Raw genomic sequence first — 26,533 nt, 5'->3', positions numbered from 1 at the left:
CCACTGAGCCCAGAGGCCCCCACCCTCCTGGAAATGAGAATTGCAGGAGTGGCAGAATGGACCGTGGGCATTGTGACCTGGGGCACAGGAGGCTTCCCCCACTCCACCCTCATTATACTCTGTACTGGTTGGGGAACTCTGCTCCCTGACCTCAGCTGGAGGTCAGCCCCCTCTTCAGGAAGCACAGGAGCATCTGGCCTGGTGTCCTTCATCCAGATGTGCCAGGCAGGCCACCCAGCAAACCCTAGCCAGGCAGCCTGCTAACCTGTGGAGACAGACTCCTGGGCTCAGAAGAGAGTGATGGAGCAATCCCTGAGCCTCGCCCTGCATCAGGGAGCAGACAGCCTGGCGCTCTGAAAAGGCAGCTGGGCCAGGAGGGGAGCATTCTTTCTGCAAAGCTCCAAAGAGCTCTGCACCTGTGGAGTAGTCACTTCCCTTCTCCAGCTTCAGCTTCCTCCACTTCGAAAAGGGGAAACTACACAAAAAAGAGACCGTGAGAACAGCTTCCGGTGCCCGGCGGTCCCCTGTGAGAGCAGAAGCCTGTGTCGGAGCAGCTGGAGCCCACGGTGCATCTGAGGGCTGAAGCAGACTTGATGTGGTGGCTGGGACAGAGGCCAGCCAGCAAAACGCAGGATTGAGGAGTGACACGTCCCTGCCGCGGGCTGGCTGCTGTGCTGAAGCAAGGCGCTCTCTTTAGGTTTGGACACTTAAAAAACTAAAACCCACTTGCCAGGCCTCGGAGATGTTTTATGTCCACGTGCTGAATGGACAGATTCTACACCCCTCCCAAGGCACTCACTAAGGTGGCCCCTGGCCCACGCAGTTTGGACAAGCCCCGGGACCTCCAGAAGGCAGCCGCTGTGGGTGCTGAAGAGTCAGGGAGGGAATCGGACTGGGGTCTCCCTGGGGTGGGGATAAAGTGACAGAAATCTTCCTCTGACCACAAGAGGCACATTCCAGGAGAGAGAGGCCTGAAGGTATTGTCAGCAGCCCACAGAGCATCTGCGAGGAAGCCGGTGCATCACCAGGAGCCGGGCCTCGGAGGCCACAGAGGAGCCTGCCCATGGCCCACATTCGCTCCCTTCTGCACGTGAGAGCCCAATGCCAGTCTCTGCTTGGGCTCATTTCCAACAGAGGAAACGCTTTCACATGCCTCGTGCTTCCCCATAGGGAATCCCTGGAAGTGGGTCTCCACATCCCCATTTTCCTGGCAAGAAAACTGAGGCTGGAAGGGGTTTGTATGAGTGATTGTCCCATGACACATGAGGACAGACAAGGCAGGCCCTGAGGTGTCCTGACTTGAAGCCTGACACATCGGGGGCAGGCAGGCAGGCAGTCCTGACGACTGGGACCCCAGAGAGCAGGTCTGGCTGCTGCCTGGGTGCCTGGGAGGGCAGGGAAGAACCAGTCTCTGTGTGTGCCAGGGATAAAGTCCTCTGCTGGTGGTTTCCAGGTAGGGTGACAACGGACTTTGTCAAGGGCACCAGCTATGCTGAGTGATGAAGGCAAAGCCGGTTTCTTCTGTTGACAGCTCTCAGCCCAATGACCAGGGCCGGTGATGTGGCAGATCACAGGGCCTTCATGGCGAGTGCTCCACCCCGGCTTATTCATCCGTCTAAGAGTCCTGCATCAACACCTGTGCTGACCCAGGCATCTGAGCAGGCAGCGCGCTGAGTGACAGCCCCTGTGCTAATGCCGTGTGGGCACCTCTGTTAGGCACTGTGGTGTGGGGAAGCCCAGGAGAGGGAGGGTTCTCCCTGCTTAGGGAAGTCAGGAAAGGCTTCTCACCAGGAGAGGGGCTGAGGCTTCACCTGATCTGGAGAAATGTGGAACTGGTGGGCAAGGAAGGGCAGTGCCTTCCTGGCAGAGGTAACATAGCCTGTGAGATCCCTGAAATGAGGGGCACTATGGTTCATTCAGGGAACATCAAATTCAGTGAGTGGAGCAGAAGACTGTGTTAGATACCAAACTCCTGGCCCCTGGGTTTTGAGATTTGGTGGTCATACCACCTTCCCTCCAATCTTATTCCTTGGATTTTGGCTGAAGGTCAGTATGACCTCCCCACTTCCCATGGGAACCAGAGGCAGTGGGGCAGGGAGAGGTGGCCCTGGGGCTGGCAGGGTGGGGAAATCCAACTGGGGATCCCCAAGGCACTCAGGATTCTCGCAGCCCGTACAACCTACCCAGAAGGAAATTTACCCAGAGTGGGCTCAAATGGGTTTCATCATCGATCTCCTTCCAGGGCAGCTGAGTGGGGTTGTTCAGGTTGCACACTGTACAAGGGGCCTCTCTAAGGGTACCATTTGCATGGAAGGTATATATTTGTTTATTCTTTTCATATTTTGATCACAATCCTCTTGACTCCAAGGAGGAATCACTGGTGTGTTTGTTATGAAAAATGTCTGATAGCAGTGGAGTGCGTGAATCTTACAAAATGAGTATACTGTATCACTGGTGTGACAGATGGACGGATGCATTGGCCAGTGGCCGCCCCATCCCCTGCCTGCCCTCTGGGCTCACAAGCCTGTTCCTCTCCCTGCAGTTCTTCCTGTTCATCCTGATCATCTTCCTGGCAGAGCTCTCAGCAGCCATCCTGGCCTTCATCTTCAGGGAAAATGTATGTATCAGGCCCCAAGCTTTCCTGCCTCCTGCTATCAGCAAGGGGTTGGTGGCCATTCAGGTCTGGCTCCCCCACTCCTTGAAGGGTCTCAGAGAGTAGGCAGCCTCTCATCTGGCACTTCCAGCCCAAGTCGTGGCCCCACCCGCCTGGCAAGGCCCCGCAGACCAGGGAGAGACCCCAGTAAGCCTGTTCCTGCGAGGGCTTTTCTCTGCTCCCAAAGCATCTGGTACAACCCCATACCTTATTCTGGAAACATCCCTTCCAAACCTTGCCTAGTAACGGCCCAGTGATAGCGAGACAGTCAGAATAGTCCGAGAGGCTGGAATGTAGGAGCCCGGGGCAGACTGCTGGCGGAGGAGGTCCTGGCTGGTATCCTCCTGTGTAACTTGGCCCCACAAGCCACCAAGTTCCAGAGGCTACAGGCAGCTGGGGTGCCAGCTGCCTCCCCTGAGTTGACCAGAGCCAGGCACCATAGCCACAGGGAGACTGGGGGGCGGGGGGTTAGAGAAAGATGGGGGGGGAGGGGCAATGGGGCAGGAGACACAAAATGGCCCTGGGGTAGAGGAGGCGGGTGGGGAGGGTAGTCGGCACGGAGCGGAGGAGGAGGCCACCACAGCCTGTGAGCAGACAGTGATGCCCAGATGGTCTCCTCTGCTGGGCACCACCCAGGGCCCTAGCCTTTGACTGCAGCAGGACGGAAGGAGAATATTTTGGGAGTAGGAGAGACTGAGGAGGACTCCTCTGGAAACTGACGTACAAAGACTTCCTGCCCGGTCCTGGAGCTTCTTCAGGGCCTGGGACCCAGGGCGTCTGCTTGGCTCTGTCTGGGAAACAGCTCAGGGTGGAAGGGGTGGGGTGAGGTGCAAACTCCCCACCCAGATAAGCCCTCCCTCTGGGCAGAGCTGCACGTGGAGCGAGGTCCTCAGCGTGCCCTGACCTCGGCTTCACTGAGATGTGCATGTGTATGGACTTCCTTTCTACATTGGGGATAAGGAGACTGCCCCAAGTTGGTGGTTTAGGAGAATCCCAGGGGACCTGGCACCAGGATGCAGAGCCCCTAGCTCTCATTCCCCCCAACTCCCAAGTAGGTGGATGGAGAGAGGATGGAGGGTGGGGGCTGCACCCAACTGCCAGGCCTAAGCCCATCTTCTCCCTCTGCCCCCAGCTCACCCGAGAATTCTTTACCAAGGAGCTCACCAAGCACTACCAGGGCAATAACGACACGGACGTCTTCTCCGCCACCTGGAACTCAGTCATGATCACAGTGAGTGACGCCCCAGAGATGCTGTGAACATTCAGAGCCACGATGCCCAGTGTTCACATGCCCACGCCAGGCATCAGTAATCAATCCAGGCACTCTCCCATTGATCACAGACCTGGCCTTGGAATCAGCATCCACGCAGCATTCCAGGCAGCCATGCCACTCGATCACAGTCCCGACTCGGGATGAAATCTGTTTGCTACCCCTGTCTTGGGTCCCCAAGCAATGGTCCTTATGATGATGATAATAACCACAGCAACTGTTTATGGAGGGCCAAGTGCCTGGTGAGGTAGCAATTGTTACTGCCACCTCTGTTATAGAGATGAGGACACTGAAGGCCCAGAGAAGATAAGTGGCTTTCCCATGGTCACACAGTGGTGACAGATGGAGCCAGCCCACACCCAGTCTTCTGATGCCACTCCTTTGCAGAGGCTATATGTCCTTCTCTGTCCCTCCCCCTGTGTCCTCCTCCTGCCCACCAGACCCTTCTCTGTCATCTCCCCCTAGTTTGGTTGTTGCGGGGTCAACGGGCCTGAAGACTTCAAGTTTGCATCTGTGTTTCGACTCCTGACCCTGGATAGTGAAGAGGTGCCGGAGGCCTGCTGCCGGAGGGAACCCCAAAGTCGGGACGGGGTCCTGCTGAGCCGGGAGGAGTGCCTCCTGGGAAGGAGCCTGTTCCTAAACAAGCAGGTACTGGCCCTGCTCTCCAGACAGGGGAGTGGGTCTGTCGGGACTTGCGTGGCCAGAGCTGGGTGGGAGGTGCTATCACCCCAGAGGGTCTGAAGCTACCCCAGCAATCCTGGGGAAGTGTTGGCCGTGATATGGGATGCCTGCATCTGAGCAGGGACTGATGGAGGCTCCGTCCAAGTCCCTGAGATCCAACCAAAATGGGGAAGGATGACAGTGGCAGATGGTCTGCCGCTGGAGTGGGCATTTAGGCTGGGGCTAAGGCGTAAGTAGGAGTTTTCCAATGTTTCCTGAGTTTCTGATAATGCAGGTCCAAAGGGAGGGAGGGGGACAGAACCAGAATTACACAGTGGGGGGGCGCTTCTTAGCCATGCACTGTATTTTGGAGGAACTCTCATCTGCCATGTGGGGCGTCTCCTTGACCTGACTCTCCAAGGTCAGAGAAGCTCCTAGACTTTTCTGGTTCTCTTGCAACCTGAGGACTTCCTCTCAGCCTTGGGAGAAACCCTTTCCCTTCCTGCACGTGCCGTTTCTAGGGAAGACAAGGGCCTGGGTTTGTGTGCCTCCTGCCCACGCCCCCCTATGAGTTCACAATGCCCTTGCTCTTAATCCCCTTCTTCCCACTGACCAGCCCCCACTCTGCCGGTGTGGGTGCGTGACCAGGCTAGGCAGGAGGAGAAGCAGGGAGAGGACGAGGGTGATCTAAGCCTGGGCCCCGGGCCCCTTGCTTGAGTAGGACTTTAACGAGCAGACACCCCCTAAGATGGGCTTAGGCCTGTGGACGCTCATGGAGAGTTCCAGATGCAAGAGACGCAGCAGGGGACAGGAGACAAGGCCCCTGTTCCTGCGAGGCTCAGGATCTCATTAGAGGACGCACAAGATGAACAAGCAGCAAACTAACAAGAAGTAATCATTTCACATGGTCGTGATTGCTGCGAAGAAATAAAACCAGATGAGGGGCTAGAATGGGCCTTGGGCGGGGGCTCAAGGCAGAACTTGCAAAGTCCCAGAGGAGGTGACAGTGAGCAGAGGCCTGGGTCCTGGGGCTCTGGCAGGCCCTTTCCAGCCTCAGCTCTGCCCCAGGAACTCGGCCCCTCTGGCCCTGGCACCTCCCCGTGGATTCCTGAGGCCCTGAGGGCCACGTTCTCTCTGTCCCTCATCACCCTGCCTTCCTGCATTGGGGGAAAGAGACTCAATAGAGAAATGAGGGCCCTGAGTTGAGGCCACTGTGGACGTGGGGCAGAGAGACCTGCCATGGGCGCAGCTGCAGGGCGGGGAGGGGAGTTTCAGGCTTCCATGGCAGGCAGGCGTGGGCTGTTAACTGCTGCGTTGCCTTCACCAAGACACCCTCTCTGGACCTCAGATTCCATACGTTGGCAGAGGCTGCTGGCTGCCCCCCCACGATCCATTCACCCCAACTCTCTTGGGAAGAGAATGGTTATCACGCCCCATGACCACCAGCTAGAGGTGCACTTCCCAGCCTGCCTTGCAGCTAGACCACGTAACCGAGTTCTGGCTAACGGGAGGTGAGCAGAGGTGATTTGTGCAACTTGAGTCACATCCTTAAGAGAAAGTGCTGTGCCCACCCCTCCTTTTTTCCCTGGCTGGGACTTGGCAGAGGGAGGTGGCCCCTAGGATGGCAGAGCATCCAGAGAGAAGGAGCCTGGGCAACGGACAGTTCCACGGCATACAGCGGCCACCATAGCGGGGGGTTTATGTGAAACACCAGTGAATTTCTAACTTGTTGAAGGAGCTGTTGTTTGAGATGCCCGTTGCCAACAGCCAAACTTAGAGCCTTTTAATGCTTCTTGTAAGTTTTCAAGAGGCTTCCCGTGGGCCCCATTCCCCGCACCAGATGTGCTTCCCATTTCTGGACTCATCCTCCGTTAGGTTGTCTCCTTCCCTCTCCTGGGCATGTCTTCAAAATCGGAGTTCATAAGAGAGGCCCCTGCACAGCCACGTTCATTCTTTCCAGTGACCCTGTTGTTCCTGAGGGTCTGAGACTGGCTCCTGGGGTTTCTTTTCTGAGACATTCACGTCGCTCCTGGGCATTTCTTCCCGTTAAAAACCTGCTGCTGTGGAACTGTCTCTATTTGTCTTTTTCTCCAAAGCCCCCTTTGCTTAAAGCACAGGATGCTTTTTTTTTTTTTTTTTTTTGAGACTGAGTCTCGTTCTGTCGCTCAGGCTGGAGTGCAGTGGCACAATCCTGGCTCACTGCAAGCTCCACCTCCAGGGTTCAAGTGTTTCTCCCACCTCAACCTCTCAAGTAGCTGGGACTACAGGCACGTGCCACCATACCCAGCTAATTTTTGTATTTTTTGGTAGAGACCGGGGTTTCACCATGTTGTCCAGGCTGGTCTCAACTCCTGACCTCAAATGATCCACCCCCTTGGCCTCCCAAAGTGCTGGGATTACAGGTGTGAACCACCGTGCCCGGCCCCAGGATACATTTCTGACTTTGCTGGCAGGCCCATGGCAAGGATGTGGGAAGAGTTGAGCTCGCTGTGGGGGTTGGGGTGGGGGTGAGGTGTGCAGGGATGCATGGCGTGGCCACAGGGACATCCTAGTTGCTCTGTGGCCCCCTGGTCCACATTGGTGGTGGATCTGGGTAGACAGGGGGCTTTTATGCTGGTGCCAGTGAGAAAGGACAGCAAGTGAGACCAGGGTGATGGCGGTAAAGACAGAGAGGTGTGTGGATCTGAGAAATGCTCAGGAGGCAAAATCTACCAGCCTCCGTGATGGGTCCTCATTGGAGGAGGGGCAGGAGGAGGTGCTGAGTGACTGGCTTCTGGTTTGGGGACGATCTCGCATTCAGTCTGGGGCATGTTGAGTCTCAGAAACCTTTGGAGGCCAGGCGTGATGGCTCACACCTGTAATCCCAACACTTTGGGAGGCCGAGGCGGGCGGATCACCTGAGGTCAGGAGTTCGAGACTAGCCCAGCCAACATGGAGAAACGCCATCTCTACTAAAAATGCAAAAATTAGCCTGGCGTGGTGGCATGTGCCTATAATCCCAGCTACTTGGGAGGCTGAGGCAGGAGAATCACTTGAACCTGGGAGGCGGAGGTTGCGGTGAGCTGAGATCATGTCACTGTGCTTCAGCCTGGGCAACAGAGTGAGACTCCATCTCAAAAAAAAAAAAAGAAAAAAAGAAGCCTTTGGAACAGCTGAGCAGAGGACTGTCCAGTGGGCAGCTGGGTGTATGGGGTGGAGCTGGAGGGGTCGGTGCTGGAGATGTACGTGTGGGAAGCATTGCGTGTGGGTGACCATTGTGGTGACAACCGGGCCTGGCTGCCCCTCATCAGATTAGGTGGGAGGTGACTGTGGGTGGCAGCAGGGGGCTGCGGATGTGCCCACCCAGCAGAGAGGGAGGATGGCACTCCAACAGCCCACATGGTTAGAGGACTCATAGTCTGTGGTGGCAGGCTGGGGAGAGGCTCCCCGCCATGTGTCTCACCGGGTGGTGACAGGGGAAACCATCACGGGGTGGAGATGGTGGGTGGCAGTGAAGCAATCTCCAGGTGTGTAGATGTAAGCTCTGGGCTACAGCCAGGGCCTGGCCCACAGGAGGGAGAACCCAGCCACTCATGCCAGCTCCCTTTCCCTTAAGAACAGACGAAAGACCGGGAATTTGGAATCCTCCTCGGTGTAAATCCTGGCTTCCCTTCCTTGTGTGTGACCTTAAGCAAGTTAGCCACTGCTCCTCCCTCCCTTTTCTTGTGGGTAAAATGCAGGTGAGACCTCTCCTCCCTGAGGAGCTGTAATGAGATCAAGTGAGAAAGAGCCCACGAGGCCCTAGCAAAGTTATCAAGAGAGCAGACTCCCACTCAGCGTGGGTGGTGGCATCCCGTCCATGCCCCAACCTCCCCAAGGGTGTCTCTGTTCCTGGGAAGCTTCCACTGGCCAACCTGGACTGCTTGGTTGAGTCCAGGGGCCTGAAGGGTCTTTGGTGCCAAAGCCTGATAGGGGAAGATGAGCTGTTAAGGCCCAGGTGCCACACAGCAGGGCTCAGCTTCCCTCTGCTGGACAAGGTCCCCGGCTTCTTGCCAGTTTCCCCGGGTAAGGCATGTCAAAGTCAATTTCATGCTCTGGAAGAGATGTGCTGCTTCTCCTGTCCCCTTCTGGGTGTGTGTGTGTGTGTGTGTGTGTGTGTGTGATTGTATTGCAATGACACCCAACTCTATGCTCAGACACTTTCCACCACTCAGGATATGCTGAGAGAGCGGCACAGAGAGACGGATGGTAATCCTTAGTGATCCTAACAGGCACTGAGATTGAGAGCTTGCCACCTGCCAACACTCTTCCTAGTGCCTTACCTGCAGTAGCTCATTTTATCCTCGCAGCAATCCCATGAGGTAATCTACATGGCCCCATTGTATAGATGGGGCAATTGAGGCATACAGAGAGGAAGTAAATAGCCCAAGGTCGCACAGCAAGCCAGTGACAGCGCTGGCTGGGACCCCAGGCAGCCAGGCCCCAGGGACCATCGCCAGATACCACTCTCCTGGGCCATTGCTGTTCCATGTCCAGGAAACCCCTTGAAGAGCTTCACAAACCCAGTGTGTGTGTTGGGGCTGCAGGCGGTGGGATTATGCACATGTGGCTGGCGGGCATGTGGAACACTGAGGGGATGATGGGAGGGCCGAGGCACCCCCTACCAGGGCTGATCCCAAAACGATGCAACTCATCTCTCTTTCCTTGCCTGCAGAGCAGGTTGGTTTTTTTGCTGTTATAGTTCTGCATTTTCGGGTTTTAATGCTTCAAAATCGCTTAGCATGGGAGGGGGAAAGGATAGCATTAGGAGATATACCTAATGTAAATGATGAGTTACTGGGTGCAGCACACCAACATGGCACATGTATACATATGTAACAAACCTGCACGTTGTGCCCATGTACCCTAGAACTTAAAGTATAATTTTAAAAAAAATCGCTTAACAAAGGATTTGGGGCTCCAACATGGGTCTGCTGGCAGATCCAGGATGGACCCTGGGCCTCACTGAATGGAGGGCCAGCCCTGAAGGGACCCCCAGCCACACTGATGTCCTGGCCTGGCCTGGGATAGGAACCCCTGGGTTGCCCTTAGGGCTCTGTCACAGTCACACAGCCCTTAACTGGGCTCCCAGTGCCACAGCAGAGACAAGGCCTGAAGGTTCAGTTAAGACCTTTTCTCCTTGTCATCGCTGGGCTTGAGGTCTTTCAAAGCCTGGCCACAGCCTGGTCACTAGAAATTACCTTGGGCATCGTCCTAAAATGCTGATACCTGGGCTCCATGCCAGACCCACTGATTCAGTGTTATGGGGCGAGGCCTTGGTGTCTGCATTGCCAACCACTTCCCGTGCACGCTCAGTCCCGAGAGTATCACGGACCCAGATCGTTGTGCTGGTGGGGTGTATTTCTATCTGGGTATATCCTGTTTGCTCCATGGGGCTCCAGGGAGGGCTTCTGGGGGCCTTCCCTGCCCAGCTCCTGGTCAGCCTCCAGGCAGGTACTAGGACACCACCTGGCCACTAGTCCCAGATCATGCCCTGCTGTCCACCTGCCTGGGTGCAGCCTCAGTCCTACTTTTGGCCAAAGGGGCTGGGCTTCTGCATGATGGACAAGAGAAGTGAGCATGTCAGCACCCAAGAATCCCCGGTCTCAACAGAGCCCAGAAATAGCAACCGTCACCCAGAAAGGGCTGGGCATGATCTCTGCACTCCCATCTGGGGATTTGTTCCCTTGCAGGTTCTCAGCCTGGGCCCAAAGAATATGCAGGCTCCTATAAAGGAAGGAAGGTTCTCCCACTTTGAAAATATGTGTCATTCAAAGCAAGTACCGTGCATCAGTCTCTGTGGTCAGCATGGGGGAGGGGAGAGTTATGAACATGAAAATGACAGAGGTGTAAGGTGCTCAGGGTCAGAGGGGGCAGCAGCCATGGACTGGCAGTGCCTGGCTTGGCACTGGCTTGCTTTTTCCTATCTCTATCTATCTCGATCTTGATCTCGATCTCTGTCTCTGTCCCAGTTTATATATCTCTAGGATCGCTTAAGAAAGCGGTAAGATCATGGGAATTAAGTCCAGGGAAAGCTGCCCAAAGGAGGTGGCATGCGAGCAGAGATTTGAAGGCTGGGCTGTGTTTCCTTGGGGAGGTGGCTGAAAACCAAAACACCTTCTGCAGCCAGGCAGGTCACGAGGAACAGTAGAGCGGGTGGGTGTGAAACAATAGGGAATTGTGCGGGGGAGGGGGGTGGGGTGCTGTGGATCCCCAGGGACCACCTGTTGCATCCGAAGGCAGCAGCTGCTGATGGTGCTGATGTGAAAAGGAATAGCTCCCCTTGCTGGTTCTTCTGATTTCTCCAGAGCAGCAGGAAGTCCAGATATTTATGGGAAATTTCCCAATATTCCAATCACTGTAGTAGCAACAGTAGACATGGCCTGCACGCTGTCAGTTCTCTGTCCCACCTTAAGGGCTGGGTGGCAGAGAGGATCTTTGGTGCAATGCTGCCAAGTCGCTGTTTCTGGGTCTCCTGCCCTGCACCCCCTCCCCACTGTCCTGTCTCAGCAGCCGTGTGATAGGGTGAGAGCTCTGGGGACACCTGCCATGAACCCTAGTCCACATGCTGGACTCTGACTCCAGGACTCTCGCCCCTGGCCATAGCTTCACCTCTCATCCCTCCCTCCCAGGGCTGTTACACGGTGATCCTCAACACCTTCGAAACCTACGTCTACTTGGCCGGAGCCCTTGCCATCGGGGTACTGGCCATCGAGGTAAGCAAAGGCCCCCATTTCTGCAGCTTCCCAGGATGAAGCCTCACGTGCAGCCTAGGGAGATCCCCCCAGCCTGCTTCCCTCTTCATTTGCTTCACCTGGGACCCAAGGGGCCCCCACTGTGGGTGCTATGGGTTGGTAAGCCCGGCTGTGTCTCTGTTGCCTGAGAGTCATTCTTGAACTCTGGAGATGAAACATGGGAGCCAGTGTCCCAGAAGCGGGGAAGGGCAGGCCCTGAGTGGCATCCCCACTCCCTCCCACTCCCCCATCCCCATCCCCACCTCCGCCCCAGCTCCATGGTCCAGAGAGATTTCACGCTTGCAGAGGTATCGGCACGGCTGCCTTGAAGGACAGGCTGCAGCCCGTGGTTTGAGATCAGGCCTTTTCTCTGTGGGGTGTTCAGGGCCTACGGGGCCTTATTCATCCGCAAAGGTGGCCTTAGCCTCCTTTATCTGAGGGCCCCAGAGTCCCCTTGAAAGGTAAGCTCCTGCAGGCCGTTTGCAACCACCACTAGGTGGCGCCTCAGCCAAAGGGAGGAGCGGCCGCCTCCCGTCTCTGTCCCCTGGGATCTCCGACCTGCTGCTCCTGGGGGGCTGGACAGAGCGTTGCCCACACCTGACCAAACCCAGGAAGGGGCACTCCTGGGAAGTCAGGCAGCCCGATCCTCAGCTTCCCCCTCCAGCAGCCTGGGCACCTGGCACCATGAACTTCGCCTTGCCTGGTTCCCCACTGTGCCTGCAGCGCCACCGAGTGCAGTTTTGTGGAGGCTACTGCGGATGGCGGAGAGGGAGGGGTCATTTATTATTCATTCATGTATTCAACAAGCACACATTGAGCCCTACTCTTCGCCAGCACTGTCGTAGGTGAACAAGTCCCCTCATGGCAGGCAACAATGAACAAGATAAGTCTGCAGCAAGCCCGGGGACATCTCAGGGACGTGTCCCATGAAGGAAGAGCATGGGCCCTAGAGTCCGGCTCCCAGCTCTGCCTCTCTCCAGACGCAGGATGTCTGAGTCACAGTTTCTTCATCTGCAAAATGGGCTGATCACCCTGCTTCCAGGGCACAGAGGGATTACAGATGACGGGGACGGCATGCCGCTGGGGCTCAGGAAGCAGCATTCGTATACTTGATCTGCTGCCTCACTCCCAGCCCAGCTCACGAGCCTGGCCGGCCGGCCAGCCCCATGGGAGGCAGAATCCTGCTCAAGATGGAGACCTTTACATGGCCCCGTCCCGGTAGCCCCTCCCCACCCCAGTGAGCCTCCTGGTGATTTGGCCATGACCTGTGGTCTGGGGACTGTTTCCTCGGCTACTTGCAATGAGCTCTGGCCGTGGGAACATCAGCAAATCTGGTCAGAGTCCCTGAGCTAGGGTCTCCCTGCCCCACCACCCCAGGCCCTCAGACAGGTGTTCGGGGATGGAGCGCATAACTCCGGGAAAGGCTGCAGCTGCCTGCCTATTCATAGCAGTCCTGGTAACCTTTTACTGAGCCTTTTCTCGGTAAGAGGCACATTACGTCATCAGGTAATTGCATTACACTTAAATCTCACCACCTTCCTGTGAGCTGGAGGGGAGCCTGCAGGGGTTGGAAGCATGGGCTCTGGGGTCACAATGCCTGGGACTCAAACCCAAGCTCCCCTGCTGGTGGCTGTGTGACCTCAGGAAGCTTACATACCTCCCAAGAAAGCACTTAAAACTGTTCCTTGGCTGGGCGCTGTGGCTCACGCCTGTAATCCCAGCACTTTGGGAGGCCGAGGCAGGCAGATTACGAGGTCAAGAGATCGAGACCATCCTGGCCAACACGGTGAAACCCTGTCTCTACTAAAAATATAAAAATCAGCTGGGCGTGATGACACACGCCTGTAGTCCCAGCTACTCCGGAGGCTGAGGCAGGAGAATTGCTTGAACCCGGGAGGCAGAGGTTGCAGTGAGCTGAGATCGTGCCACTGCACTCCAGCCCGGGCGACAGAGCGAGACTCTGTCTCAAAAAAGAAAAAAAACTGTGCCTGGCACATGGCAAGCTCTGGGTACATACTCAGGCCCAGTGTAGGGAAGTGCTTTGCCTAAGGACACCACTGGTATGTCAGGGGGCTGGATTTGAACCCAAGACTCGGTTTCTAAAGTCTTCCTGATCCATGACTCCACCACATAAAGGAAGCCAGGTAGGGGCTGGTGAGAAGGGCTGGCCCCAGGGTGACAGGCATTCACTCGGCCCCGGAGGCAGATGACCCCCTTCCCCTGGAGGGGGCCGGGCAGCCCACAAAGGGCCCAGCCTGATAAGCCAGTTCCTGCTTTTGTTCTTTTTTTGCAGCTTTTCGCCATGATCTTTGCCATGTGCCTCTTCCGGGGCATCCAGTAGAGGGTGTGGCCTGAAGCCTGAGACTCGCCCCACCCACCACTGCGCAGCACCTAATGTCCTCCCCTGCCCCTCCCCGCTGTCCTCTTGGCCCCAGGGGAGAAGATGAGGCCATCAGAGATGGCCAGGAGAAGGGCCAGGGGAATAGAGCTATTTTTTTAACAAAATGAAGACAAAAATATGGACTGATGTATCCTCGCCTGGACTCAGGGCAGGTGCCGTGGGCTCTCCAGAGACCCCAGCGCCTGGCCCAGGATGCAGGCTGCTCTAGAGACCAAAGGAACACCAGGCCCAGCACCCTCCTTGGTCCAGCCAGACCCTGGACCCTCTCTCCTCACTGCACCAGGACCTGATGCCAAGAAAGTGAGGATTTAGGCAACAAGGAGGCAAAAGCAAATCTCAGAGAAGTCATCAAAGCCCAGGGGCCGCACGGAGATTCAGCTGCCACGTCTTGGAGGACTCAGAACCCACAGCGCAATCCCTGGTCCACTGGAGGGTGGACTGTTCCCCCTTCAGGCCGGGGCCAAGAGTGAGCTGCTAACACGGCATCCGAGAATGGCCCAGCTGGTAGGATCCTTGCTTTCCCCATCTGTTGGACCAAATAATCTCAAAGGCCCAGAGAGGACAGTGACCCATCCACAGACACACAGCACAGGCGTGACAGTTCTGAAAAGAAGCTGAGTTGTCTCCAGGCTGCTGTCACTGCATCCAGGACTCTGTCAGCTCTGCTACCCACATGCACCCCTGGCCTCAGCATCCCGGTTCCCCCAGACAAGAGAGGGCAAGCCAGGCAGGAACTGCCTCCTCCCTGCTCTACAGCTAAGAAAACACCATTCCATGACTTCCCACTGCGCCCTCCCTCCTACCTCCCTACACCTCTCTGAGTCCCCAGGAACACACAGGGGCGCACATCACGTTCCCTTGTCCACACTGCCCGCCTCTCCCCACATGCCACCCCCTTCCCTGTCCTTCCCCAACTCCCCGGCTCCAAGAGTGGAAGAAATCCCCAAGATCATCTGGGTCTCCCTCTCCGCACCCAGACCTGAGGCTTGGATCTTCTTCAAGCTCCCTGCCAAGACTTCGCCACCCTCTTCTTGCATACCTCCAGGGACGGAGAGCTCACTACCTCCCAAGGCAGCCTCCCGCCTTTGGACTGCTCTGACTTCAGCATCAGCTTAATATACAGAAGAGGTTTCTGTTTTTCTGTGGCTCCGTCCACGGCATCCCACTTGCCCGCTCTCCTTCCTGGAGCGTTAAGGTCACACATTGACTCCCCTGAGCCCTCTTCTCTCCAGGCTAAAGAATCCCGAAGGCATCGAGGCCATTTCTGCTGCAACAAGGTTTCCTGTCTCTTCACTGTCCGCACATTTCTTAGTATTCCCTCCAGGCTTGGGCAGGGAGACTCACAGAGGCACACCCACAAGTATTCAGTTCTCAAACTCTAGACGAGTGTTGGCAACTGGATTGCAAGATGCTCCTACCCTGATAGATCAGGGGTGGCTGCTGGAGGCTGTGCTGGGGATCTAGGGTTTGGTCTGGGCTCAGTGAGAGATGGCGGTGCAATCCTGATGAGTGACGTCTGCCAGGCACCGTAAGTTTGATTAGTGATGTCTGCCACGGGCAGGGATGGAAGGAGCAGGGTGATGTCTGCTCTCTTCGCTCCCCTCTGTCCCTCTTCAGGAAGAGCTCATTCTGTCTCACAAGCCACCGGCACCCTGTATCAGCTTCCAGCCTCCCCTCAGGCTTTCCAGTCACCAGGGACACTCAGAGCCACAGCCTAGAGCCCAGTGTTCCCTGACCTGTGCATCCGCCCCCTTCTGAGATGCAGCCAGAAGCTCTGTGCTTGCTGCAAAGATTCAGGTGGACCCTCCTCTAATCTCCTCCTGCTGTGCCTGCCAGTCTTGGCCCTCCCACCAGGTCTCTGAGCTCAGTCTTACCAAATTCTCCCTTTAACAGCTTGCTCTGGCAACCCCATAAATGACACCTGAGCTCCGTAGAAGCTAAGCTCCTGAGACCCAGGGGGGGCCTGCCACTGGTACCGCAGCCCGGCCTGGGGGCTGCCCCTCTTGAACCACCCACACGCTTAGCCCCAGCTTTTTGGAAGAAGCAAATGGCTGGTCTGAGGATGACACACAAAAACAAAAAAACCCACGCTGGGCAGGACTGAGGCAAATTGCACAGCTTTATGGCTCTAATCCAGGGGCATCCCAGGCTTCTGGGGCCCATACAAGTCAGAGGGAGGACCCAGGAGAAAGGGCTGGTCACGAAGGGAAATCTGGCTAAGGTGGGTTCAAGGGCGGATACAAGACTGCCCCTCAGCAGCTTTCTACAAATGTGCCAAGGAACCCTCAATCAGCCCTGATTCAGCCCCCCAGCCAGCCACTGGCCACCCTCTTAGGCTGGAAAGGGAAGACAGGCAGTTTCTGCTCCTGTTGGCATTCGCCCAGGCTGGTAGCTATTTCCAAGACTGCCTGAGGCCATTCCTTGGAGGCAAGGCAAAGAAAGCTCAGCCCAAATCAGGCTTGAGCCTCCCTCCAGAGCACAGGGAGAAACAGGGTTTAGCTGGCTTGGTCCAGATACGACCCACAGCAGGTTCTGGTGGTGGCTGGGGGTTGGGGAGGAGGGGTGGGCAGGGATACCTCTTTGTTTCTTTTCACCCCGAAATACAACAGCTCGTAACAGAGACTTCCTCAGACCCCACTAACAGGGCAAGGAACAAGAAGACTATACCGCTCATCACAAACCCTGCCTGTATTGAAAGCCACTTTCCTGCTCTGAAGCTACTGCCTCTTAGAGAAAGGGAATATCTTTTTATGGGCTGGGGGTGAGGGCCCCTCTCCAGGGTCCCTGTTAATTTCTAGCCTTGGTGCTCAGGCCTGTCCGCAGCCTCCCTTGTCTATGTCTCTATCCATGCTTAAGGGGCCCAGACAGGATTTCCCAAACCAGCCGAGGCCCCAGCACTCCCGTCTCCCAGAGGCCCCCTCCTCCTTCCCCCATGAAAGTCTATTATTTTAAAAACTGTCTATGTTCCTTGCCGTAGATTGCAGAGCTAATTTATCACGTTTCTCTCCGGTGAGACCCCCTTTTATATGATATATCCAGAGGAAGTTTTGTAATATAAAACAACAGGACGCCCACACTGATGGTTTTGCACTGGTTTTTGTGAATGTTTCTTACAAAAAGAAAAAGGAACAAAGAATAAATAGTGACCGTGAAGAAAGGTGGTCTTGATTTGGGGTTGGGGATAGACTGGGGCGAGGCAGAAGCTTGACAAGAGGCTGCTGATGGCTGGAGGGAGCTGGGAGAAGAGGTGCTCCAGGTCACCCCAAACGGAGCGGAGAGCGGGCCCACACCGAACTTTCCTCACTGGACTTAAGGGCCCCTCTGTCCCTCGCCCCTCTGCCACTGCCTCCTTCCCAACTGTAAATCTTGCCTTAAGAGTCCCCCTGCCCTCCAGGCTGTACATCTGTCTTCCAGGTCTTACCTGACCTGCAGCCCCCTCCCTCACCCTCACCCGCAGGCTCCACTACAATTAGGTCTAACCAAGCCACCCAGTATTTTGTGAGCACAGCTCTGTGCCAGAGCCTGGACAGCCCCATGGGGTAAGGCCGCGCCACCCTCCCATCCCACAGTTGAGTGTGGAAGACTGGATGTCTCAGGGCCAGCAGACGCCCGACACGCAGCCTCGTTCCCCAGGTGGAATCCACCTGCAGTTATGGGAGGACAAACCAACCATCGCTATTCGAGGACTAGGCCTGGCTAGGATGGGGGATTGAGGCTTCGGCCTGAGGGCACTGCCCGTTGGCGGCCCCGCCTGTGGGAGGCAGTAGCAGCTCGTGGCCAGGCCAGGGCCCGGCAGCAGGGAGGCAGCTCTTTAGAGAGAGGCACGGGCTTAGGTGGCAAGAGACAGATGCCCGGAGAGGGGCCCTTCCTCAGGGTCCAGCCTCCCATTCTGCTCTGCCACGCTTACCAAGCAGAGTCTCGGGGCATCCACTGTAACCATGGTGGTGCCACCACTCTGCTGGGTACAGGCCATGTTGCTGTATCTGGGTGCAGGGACAGCCAGGCACAGGGTGGACAGGGGTGAGGACCCCTCGCAGGGGCCCACCTGGCAGCAGCCAGAGCGGGCTGTACCTATAGACACCCTCCAGCCATCCCCCACTCTATGCCAGGATGGGAAGCGAGTCTGAGGCCTGGGGCTGCTTTTCTCCCTACACCTGTCCCCAGGGCTTGGGCTCGCCACTTCCGGTGTGTGTGTCGGTGTGCTGGCAGGAGGGAGAGGGTTGGGATCAGGGACTAACGGGGGGTATACAGCACAGGCTGGTGGGCCCGCAGGGAGAAGCTGGGCAGTGGGTATGCAGCACAGGCTGGTGGGCCCTCAGAGGCAGGGCAGGAGCTGTTCAGCCCCAAGACAGCCAGTTGTCAGCCTTTGCCAGGGCGCTGGACAGGGCGGGGGAGATGAGGGGAGGTGGCCCGCTGAAATGTTTCTATTTATTTCCCGTGCTGAGTTTGAGGGCCACCCAGTCCCACTCAGCCAGACTCTGGAGGCAGACCGGGCTGCAGGTGTGGGGGGCAGCTCACCGGGAAGCAGGGAGGAGTGGGGGACAGGCTGAGCCCAGTGGCCAACAGGCCTTGGGGGACATGCCAAGGGGCAAGGGAGCACTATGGCCTTCCTTCTGTTCCTCCTCTCCCAGCCCCACCACTTACAGTGGTCTCCACTGGGGGCTGTGTGTCCCTTTGTCTGTAGGGCCTGTGGGTGCAGCTGCTGGCTGCCTCTGAACTCAGGCTGGTTACAGGGAGGGGGCTCCCAGGGCATTCCAGTGTCCTGGGGTAGAGGCAGAGTGCCCTCGAGCAAGGTCCCCGGAGAGCTCGTCTTGTCAGGCCAGGAGAGTAGGGACAGGACTTCTAGCTGGGACAGGACTTCTAGCTGGGACAGGACTTCTAGCTGTGTGTGGCCCATTCTTGAAGAACGGCTGAAAGGGAGGTGCCATCTCAGACAGCGCACCCTGCCTGTGTGCGCTCAGCTGGGCTGTGAAGGTGCACGTGTGTGTGTGTGTGTGTGTGTGTATGTGTGTGTGTGTGTGTGTGTTGTGTGTGTGCTTGCTCACATCATGGGTGTATGTGTGTCTGTGTGTGTGTTCAGGGGTGGGTGTGTGTGTGTGTGTGTTGTGTGTCTGTGTGTGTGTTCAGGGTGTGCATGTGGAGAGGGCCAGATTGAGGAGGAGGGATATAGGGTTTTCCAGGATTAGAAGGAAGCCAAGTTTAGCTGCTTGGGCACTAGGTTGGCGGGGAGTGTAGGGAGAAGGATGGGGGGTGGTCACAGCCTCTCTCAAAAGCAAGAAGGGCTTCCTGGCAGAAGAGGCTGGACCCTCGACTTAGCTCACTACCCTCATGACTCCAGCTTGACTTTAGTCAGTGTCTGCTGAGGGGGTCTGGAGGCCAAGAGACCTAAGGAAAGGAGGTATCACTGTGAGGGTGAAGAATAGGGCAGCAGAGGCCCTGTCTCTCCCCAAACCAGCATGTCAAGCCTGAAAGCCCGGGAGATCACAGCACATGGAGTGCCCAGGAGGAAAGGAAAGCCCCCCACCCCCTGCCTCCCTGGGGCAGGACTGGGGCAGGGCAGGGGACCCTCCTGCCTTCCAGGAGTCAAAGGGAAGCCGAGGCCCCAGCGCCACTCTGGCCCAGGTATGGGCAGGGCCCCAGGCCCAGCAGGCAACTAGGCCTTCTTGGGTCTCCGGCCGACTTGGTAATAGTAGTAAATGCTGATGACGACAAAAAGGAGGCGGCTGACCAGGAGCAGCAGGATCCCCAGGGACATGAGGCCCGTCTCAGCTAGCGTGGCAGTGACCACTGTGGGAGAGAGGCCAGCAAGGCCACAGGGTCAGAGGAGGGGATGTGTCCTGGCGCTGCCCCCCAGCCCGGAGCGCTGGTGTGGCCGTCTCCCTGACTTCACTCTGAGCCCAGGATCCTCCCAGGTGGGAAGCACAGGACCTGCCCCCCTGCCCCTGCCAACCCCACAGATGTTTCTGCTCTGATGTATCCCATGTGACAGGAACTGGGGCACAGCAGATGGGCAAAATTGAATGCGCGTTATTACACAGGTGCTGGGTACAGTGGGCAGTGGGTGTGGGGGGCTGCAGGTACATGTGTGTGCAAGGCCATAGATACAAGTGTGTGGATTTGGGAAGCTACAGGCATGTGTGCTAGGTGTGTGTGCACAGGTGTGCAGGCACAGGTAAATACAGCCAGGTGAGTCCTTATCCCTCTATCCCCTCCCTAGCCTCCCACAGACAGGTTTTCATCACTTCCCACACACCCAGGTGGCTAGAGCAGGCAGGTCAGGGGCGAAGCTGCCCATCAGCCTCCCTCACTGCCCACCTCAGGACTCACCCAAGAACTGGACCCCGAAATAGCAGGCTTCGGTGAGCAGGGTCCATCGAATGATGACCTTCTCAGCCGTGTAGAGAGCGTTCCACATGATCAGGGAGATACCTGGGGCGAGGGACGAAGAGGGGGTTGGGGTGGGACAGCTGACTCCCAGCAGGGCAGGAGGCCTGCTCCTGCTTCTTCTGGCCACCGCTGCAAGACAGCTGGGTTCCTGGACTCCATGCCTCCGCCCCTATTCACACTTCTCAAATCAAAGCTGTCTGTCCCCGGTCCTGTCCCCTCCAGACTCAGTGCTGCTGCTTCAGCCTGCTCCTGTCATTCCAAGGCCCCGTGTGACACTGGGCAAGTCACTTCCCTGCATTGAGACTCGATCTCTTTATAAAGGGGGAGGACTGAGCTCCTGGCCCCTGCTCATGTCCGGTTCTGTCAGGAGGATGCTGCGTTGATGGAGTTCATGACTTAATGGGTTACCGGGTCCTATGATCGGGTTTTCTTTCACATGGACTCCCAGACAGAAAACCTGAGCCCGTTAAAGACTCACTTTAAGGAACTCCCCCGGGGGAGCGGGGGATGAACCATACCTTTTAGCAGAAGAACCACTGGCTTGGCCTCTAGCAGGCCCCGCCAGCCCAGTGTCTGCTGGTACCAGACATGCCACCGGGTGTGCATTTATTTTATTCCAACAACCCTAACTCCAGAGGAGCTCAGCCTTTATTCTGTAGGCAATAGGGAGCCACAGAATATTTCGTAGAAACAGAGGCATATTACCTATGCTGAGCTTTAAAAACTGTAATTCCAAATCCTAACGTGTGCATCTCAGGTTAGAGAGGAAACAGAAGTGGTTCAAACAGAAGTGGCTCTGGGGATAAAATAGGGTGGGTGCGAGGAGTTTTGCAGACACTGAATTGATCTGCCTCTCCTCTAGGCTGTGAAGTCCTAGAGGGCTGGGCCTGGGCCACCTCCATCTCTGTACCACACGCCCAGGGGCAGTGCACACACTTATAAGCGCTCCTTGCAGACGGTGGCAACGGCAAGTTCCAACCCCCTGGGTGTATTCCACCAACGGCCACAAGATGGCAGCACATCCCCAGCAGAGCGCTTCATCAGAGGCCGGGGTGTGGGCTGCAGCATCTGGCCCAAGAAAGGAAGGGGTGCCCGGGCACGGACCCCCGTGCTCTCCTCAGCCCCGCTGGGTCTCCCAGCTGCCCGTCGCCTCCCCCAGGGCCCGCCCCAGCAGTACTCACTGAGGAGGGCACCACCGTAGAGGCGGATGGGGGTCTTGCTGGTCACCTGGGCTCCATCAAAGACGGCATCATAGAGCTGGTCAGGGAAGGCAAGCGCCTGTGGGCAGCGAGAGGGGCTCAGAGGTCCCGCTTCGGAGAGGGTGGGGGGTGACAGCTGATGCTTCCCACGGACGTTTTCCTTCCCCCCCAGGAGCAGGAGCAGCATCCTTGGGGGCAGTCCAGGATCTGGACCAAATTGTCCCCACCCGCCCCCATGCCAGGACAGAAAACTCCAGGGTTCCTGGGACAAGGAGTCAGGCCACAAACCATGGGATCTAGTGTGCTCCTGGAGAGGGCACAGGCGTGGCAGTGTAGGAGTCAGGTTCCCAGAGGCAGCCCGAGAGCCTGACAGATGGGCCCCTGCACGGGGTCCAGGATGGAGGAGGTGCCTCCAGTGAGCCAGAGAAGGGCTGAGGGAGCCACACAGGGCCAGATCTCAGGGGCTGGGGGTGGGGGCTCACCATGATGGCAATGCCGGAGAAGAGCACAGCAGAGACGAACTGCCAGACCCTGGGAGGCGTGGAAAGAAGGTCACAGCCCTGCACCAGGGGACCCTCCCCTCTCCAGCCCAGATCCCCAGGGATGGCAGGTTTGGGGGAGGTAATGAGACAAAATAAAATCCAGGGACCAGGCCAAATGAGGTGGGATCTTATGCATTCCGCCCCCCCCCCAGCCTTCCCCTCCCCCAAAAAGTCAGGTAAATGCTCACCTGAGCCCCAAAGGCTCCCGAACGGTAAACTTGATTTCATTGCCCAAGACCTGGCTGATCTGTGGACAGAGGGGGTCAGAGGCAACCAGGGTAAGGGCAGCTCTCAGCGCCCCCACTCACTCATCCTCCCAGAGCCCTGCACACCCAGGGACCCCCCTGGGCACCTCAGCTCAGCCAAAGGGTCGCCCAGGTGGGGAGGGTCACATGAGGCCACCCCCCTCCTGCTTCCCCTTGACACTAGGGTTTAAAAGAAGCTGAAAATATGATGATGAGGTATGAAAGCTCAAGGCTCTGCCAAATGCAGACTTGAAGCCTGGTCCTGCCACTTACCGGTGTGGCCTTGGGCAAGTTGCCTAACCTGAGCCTTCGTTTCCTCATCTATAAAATGGGTTACTGATTTTACAGTATCTGCATCTTCTAGTGCCAACAAGAAGATTTAAAAAGCAACTGCTGGAAAACCGGGCATGTAATAGGCACTTAATGCTAACGATCTCGTTATTCCCGTCATTGCCGTTGCATTTCTAGGAAAATCAGCTAAGTCCTAGAACTCCTGCGGCTACCTGGGCCTGGGCTAACCTTCTCCCCTAATGGTGGGTCAGCCTGGCCTCCCCAGTGGGTGCCGGAGGCCCCTGCTCTGCACCCCACCTTGGAGCGATGCACCTCCCCGTCGTCATCCTCCCCGCCCACGCCGAGGATCTTGCGGGTCTTCAGGCGGCTCACGAGGTCCGTCTGGCTGTGCTTCTTCATCAGAGGCGGGGGCTGCTTGGCCGCCATCTTCTCCTCCAGCCCGGCCTCTGCGGAAGGGCTGAGGGGAGACACCTGGCTCAGGCCACAGTTCCTACCCAGCTTCCAGACCGCAGGGGAAGGGGCCTGACTAGGGGAAGGCCACACCCCACACCAGGCCTGCTGAGGCCTCCCCACCAGCCCAGGGCAGCAGGGGGAGTACAGCTGGCTTCCTTGTCAAGTGGGTTGAGGAAAGGCTCTCCCGGGCCCCTGAGGCTCTGGGAGCCGGTCCGCTCTAGGTGGACACGACACACCCCATCTAACAGGCTGCATGGTGCCTTAGAGCCAGCCCTGGAGGCGTAGGGCCCAGGAGAGGGCAGTTGGGCCTGGAAGGCGGCCACATCCAAGCTTCCTGGGGGGATGGGGAGGAAAGGAGCCTGGATTCATGGCGCAAATGAGGCTTAGAAGAGGGGAGGGTCTGTCCAAGCCTGGGGCAGGGGCTTCTGAGTTCTGGGGTCTGGGCCCCCACCAAACTTCTGCTCAATCCTGCAGGCCGGTGAGCCCCTCTCCCGTCTCCCTGCCACCCCCCTTCAAACCTGCCAAGACCGAAGAAGGGGAGGGGGTGCCCTCATACCCAGCAGAGCCAGAGAAGGCTGCCAGGGGTGTTGACAGGGACGCTGAGGTGGTCTAGGTTCCCTGCTCAGGCCTTGCCCTCCCGGCCCTCAGCCCCCCACCAGCCCCTCCCGGCACCCCAGGTCTGCCCATGATCCTCCCCAGTCCCCCACTCCCCCACCGCCAGCAACATCTTGGGCCAGGTTGGGAGCACCTACTGCGTGCCAGCCCCTGTGCTGGGCGACTGAGATGCAGAGAGAAGCTGAGTGCCCGTCGCGTCCTCAGTCAGCCAAATCTATGCAGAGGAGACAGAAGTGTAAACGGGGTGAGGTGAAGCCTCAGAGGCTGGCTCCGGGGTGGCCCTGGCTTCTCTAATCACAGCTGCCCTGCAAGATGGGCGCTATTGATGGCCACGCTGCAAATGACGAAACCAAGCTCCCAGGGCTTCAATGCCAACCAGGGTGAATAACGGTCGTGCCACTTCCCACCTTGGACCACTTCCAGAATCTCATTCCCATTTGCACCCACCCTCTGGCACGGCAGAAAAGCCATCCCCATCTACAGACAGGGTCAGAAGCCACCGGGCCCTCCACCAGGGGACCCTGCTGTCTCAGTGCCCTGTGGCCCCCGGCAAATCTCACCCTCCAGCCCCAGCCAGGGCTGCCAGAGGCAGAGTGCAGGGATGTCCCCAGGTCACCTCCCATTTTTTAGTCTCCTGGTGTCTTAAAGCACCCGAACAAACATCAGGACACAGTTTCAAACTGTGGGGTCTGTGACTAATGTGGCTGTAGACCGGATCAACTAGGGAGGCAGTATACCATGTCGCATTGGGAAAAAAACTGCAAAAGTTGCTATTGGCGGTCTTTAGTGAGTGTGATGTCATTTCCAGGCCAAACTACCCTCCTACGCCCCCTGGCTTTAGTTCCTCATCCACAAAAGGGAGTGGATACGCCTTTCTCCTCCCCACACACAGGCCCCATGGTGAAAGGAGACAGCGGCGGGTGGTAACTGTGACGGTAGGGCAGTCCCACACCCGGCACACAAGAGACTCCGGGTTAATGCTTCGGTGTGTGCCAGCCATCAGGACAGGAGGCCAACCCCACCCTGCCAGGGAAGCCAGATCCTAACCTTTCATCACCCGGCTCCTGGAGGGCCCAGGACGCTGTCCCATCACCTCAGCTGCTAGCCACTGCCTTCTGGTGAACCCAGATAGAAGCTACAACTAGCCACATCCCTCCCGCGGCCAGGCAAGGCTGCCCTGAAAGTCACTAAGCCACTGGTGAGAACCGGGTCCTTCACCTGTTCCTCAGCCAAGGATGTTGCCTGGCCCACGCCCTTCCTCTTCCAGCCTCCCCATGGCCTTTTATCTTTTAATACATACAGCAAAATTGACAGGCTTCAGTTGTGCAGTTATTTGAATTTTGGCACACATATAGATTTTTGTAGCCACCAGCTCCAGATCAAGACAACGAGCAGTTCCATCACCCCAAAAACTCCCCGGCGCTGGCCACACCCTCCCCTCCCTCCTCCACCCTGGCAACCACTGATCTATTCTCTGACACTACGGCTTTTGTGTTTTCAGATATGCTACGTAAGCGGAATGATAAAGCGTAGAACCTTTTGAGGCTGGCTCCTGTCATTGAGCAGAATGCCTTTGAGATTCCTCCAAGTGACTGTGTGTATCAAGAGACCACTCCTTTCGACTGGAGCGCAGTAATTCCCTGGGCTACGTGTAACAGCTTGTTTATCCATTCAGTCACCGAAGGCCGTGTGGGTTGTTTCTAGTTGTTGATGATTACGAATAGAGCTGCCACAAACCCGCGTTTCTGTGGGACCGTAAGTTTTCATTTCTCTATGGTAAATGCCAGGGGTGGAATTGCTGAGCTGTGTGGTACATCCCTGTTGGACTTTCAGAGAAAGCATCAAACTGTTTCCCAGAGCAGCCATGCCACTGCATGTCCCTGGCAATGCAGTAGTGTTCCAGTTCCTCCACATCCTCACCAACACTCGGTAAGGTCGGTCTTTATTTCAGCCCTTCTACGAGCTCCTCCTGGCTGGTTAACCCCTCTCCCAGGCCAGATGTGCTGCCTCCCTCAGTCCTACCTTACCCCTTCCTGCTGTGTGGCCTTGTGCTCTGAGTCTCGGTTTCCCCATCTGTGAAATGGAGCCGTCATTCCCACCTCCTAGGGAGCCCAGGGCAAAAAGAAAAGCTCAGAGCACTCAGCAAAACACCTGCACGTTTGCCTGAGGAAACCGCATTTAGTGAGGTCTACTGTGGGCAAGGAACATGGGTGGTGGGACAGGCCCCCAGCCTTGGCCGGGGGAGGGGGCACTGATCTGCTATAGCCACTGATTAGAGCAAGTTACTTTTCCTCTCTGAGCTCCGGGGTCCTCATCTGTGAAACGAAAACAGCCAACCTCACTTTTCCCCTACAGCTGGTCTCAGGAGAAACAAAATAATGGACAGACAGTGCTTTAGAAAGAGCCAGCTCACTGCTCAAGCCAGAAGACCTAATGGGTAAGTGCTTAACTGCTGAGGTCACTCCCTGGATTTGAATCCCAGACCCATGACTGCCTGGGTGTGCCTGTGGGCAGGTCAGTCACGTAACCTCTACCTGCCTCAGTCTTCCCATGTGTAGTTGGGAAAATAAGGTGTCCTATCTTATAGAGACATTGTGGGAATAAAAGATGTAGTCTCCATGAAGCCATGGGGAAGTGCCTGGCCCACAGCAAGTCCCCAGTGAAGACAGGCAATTATCAGACACAGACACTGCCACCCTCCCCAGGCCTCCCATGTGGCAGTGGCGCCGGGATGGAGGCCATGGAGGAGTGGGAAATGGATCTAACTAGCACTTCTTAACTTCTCCGCCCCACTGGGCAAAGCCCCAGATCTCAGTCCCCGGGCACAAAGCTGGCGCTCAGCCACTGCCCACCAGGCTCAGGCTGTGTCCATGGCCCACCTCCGAGGGGCAGAAGCTTCCAGGCATTGGATGCATTGCTTTCCTCTACCTGCTGACCCCTCTCCACCAACACACACACACCGCACACACACAGTACACACACACACCACACATACACAACACACATATACACACCACACACACACCACACACACCATACAAGCCACCACACACACCACACACATA

At 56.9% G+C, this 26,533-nt stretch overlaps 2 protein-coding genes and 1 pseudogene across 5 annotated transcripts in view; 1 reads left to right on the top strand and 2 right to left on the bottom strand.

The window, feature by feature from the left end:
• TSPAN18 (tetraspanin 18) overlaps nucleotides 1-16,758 on the top strand; it is a 204,336-nt gene extending 187,578 nt beyond the window's left edge. For 2 of the 3 annotated variants that reach the window (XM_058446506.1, XM_058446504.1), the window contains 5 exons: nucleotides 2,543-2,617; nucleotides 3,786-3,884; nucleotides 4,389-4,571; nucleotides 11,234-11,317; nucleotides 15,354-16,758. In XM_058446506.1, coding sequence (XP_058302489.1) covers nucleotides 2,543-2,617; nucleotides 3,786-3,884; nucleotides 4,389-4,571; nucleotides 11,234-11,317; nucleotides 15,354-15,494 — 582 coding nt within the window. In that variant the 3' untranslated portion in view covers nucleotides 15,495-16,758. Of the gene's footprint in view, nucleotides 1-2,542; nucleotides 2,618-3,785; nucleotides 3,885-4,388; nucleotides 4,572-11,233; nucleotides 11,318-13,628 lie in introns of all 3 variants that reach the window. The other variant, XM_032166184.2, reaches the window with a different exon arrangement.
• Nucleotides 16,759-16,813: 55 nt separating this feature from the next.
• On the bottom strand, nucleotides 16,814-18,633 carry LOC116477221 (uncharacterized; annotated as a pseudogene).
• Nucleotides 18,039-26,533, bottom strand: part of TP53I11 (tumor protein p53 inducible protein 11) — a 36,774-nt gene continuing 28,279 nt past the window's right edge. Inside the window, exons 2-8 of one of the 2 annotated variants that reach the window (XM_058446507.1) lie at nucleotides 23,606-23,682; nucleotides 22,698-22,857; nucleotides 22,053-22,111; nucleotides 21,805-21,853; nucleotides 21,305-21,401; nucleotides 20,064-20,165; nucleotides 18,039-19,523 (exon numbers count right to left, since the gene is read on the bottom strand). In XM_058446507.1, the coding sequence (XP_058302490.1) occupies nucleotides 19,390-19,523; nucleotides 20,064-20,165; nucleotides 21,305-21,401; nucleotides 21,805-21,853; nucleotides 22,053-22,111; nucleotides 22,698-22,857; nucleotides 23,606-23,682 (678 nt within the window). In that variant the 3' untranslated portion in view covers nucleotides 18,039-19,389. Of the gene's footprint in view, nucleotides 19,524-20,063; nucleotides 20,166-21,304; nucleotides 21,402-21,804; nucleotides 21,854-22,052; nucleotides 22,112-22,697; nucleotides 22,858-23,605; nucleotides 23,683-26,533 lie in introns of those variants that run through there. The other variant, XM_032166192.2, reaches the window with a different exon arrangement.

The sequence above is a fragment of the Hylobates moloch genome, unplaced genomic scaffold, assembly GCF_009828535.3.
Source record: "Hylobates moloch isolate HMO894 unplaced genomic scaffold, HMol_V3 SCAFFOLD_11, whole genome shotgun sequence".
Taxonomy (NCBI): domain Eukaryota; kingdom Metazoa; phylum Chordata; class Mammalia; order Primates; family Hylobatidae; genus Hylobates; species Hylobates moloch.
Note: the sequence above shows the minus strand (reverse complement) of the source record. Positions and strands in the feature narration are given on the sequence as shown.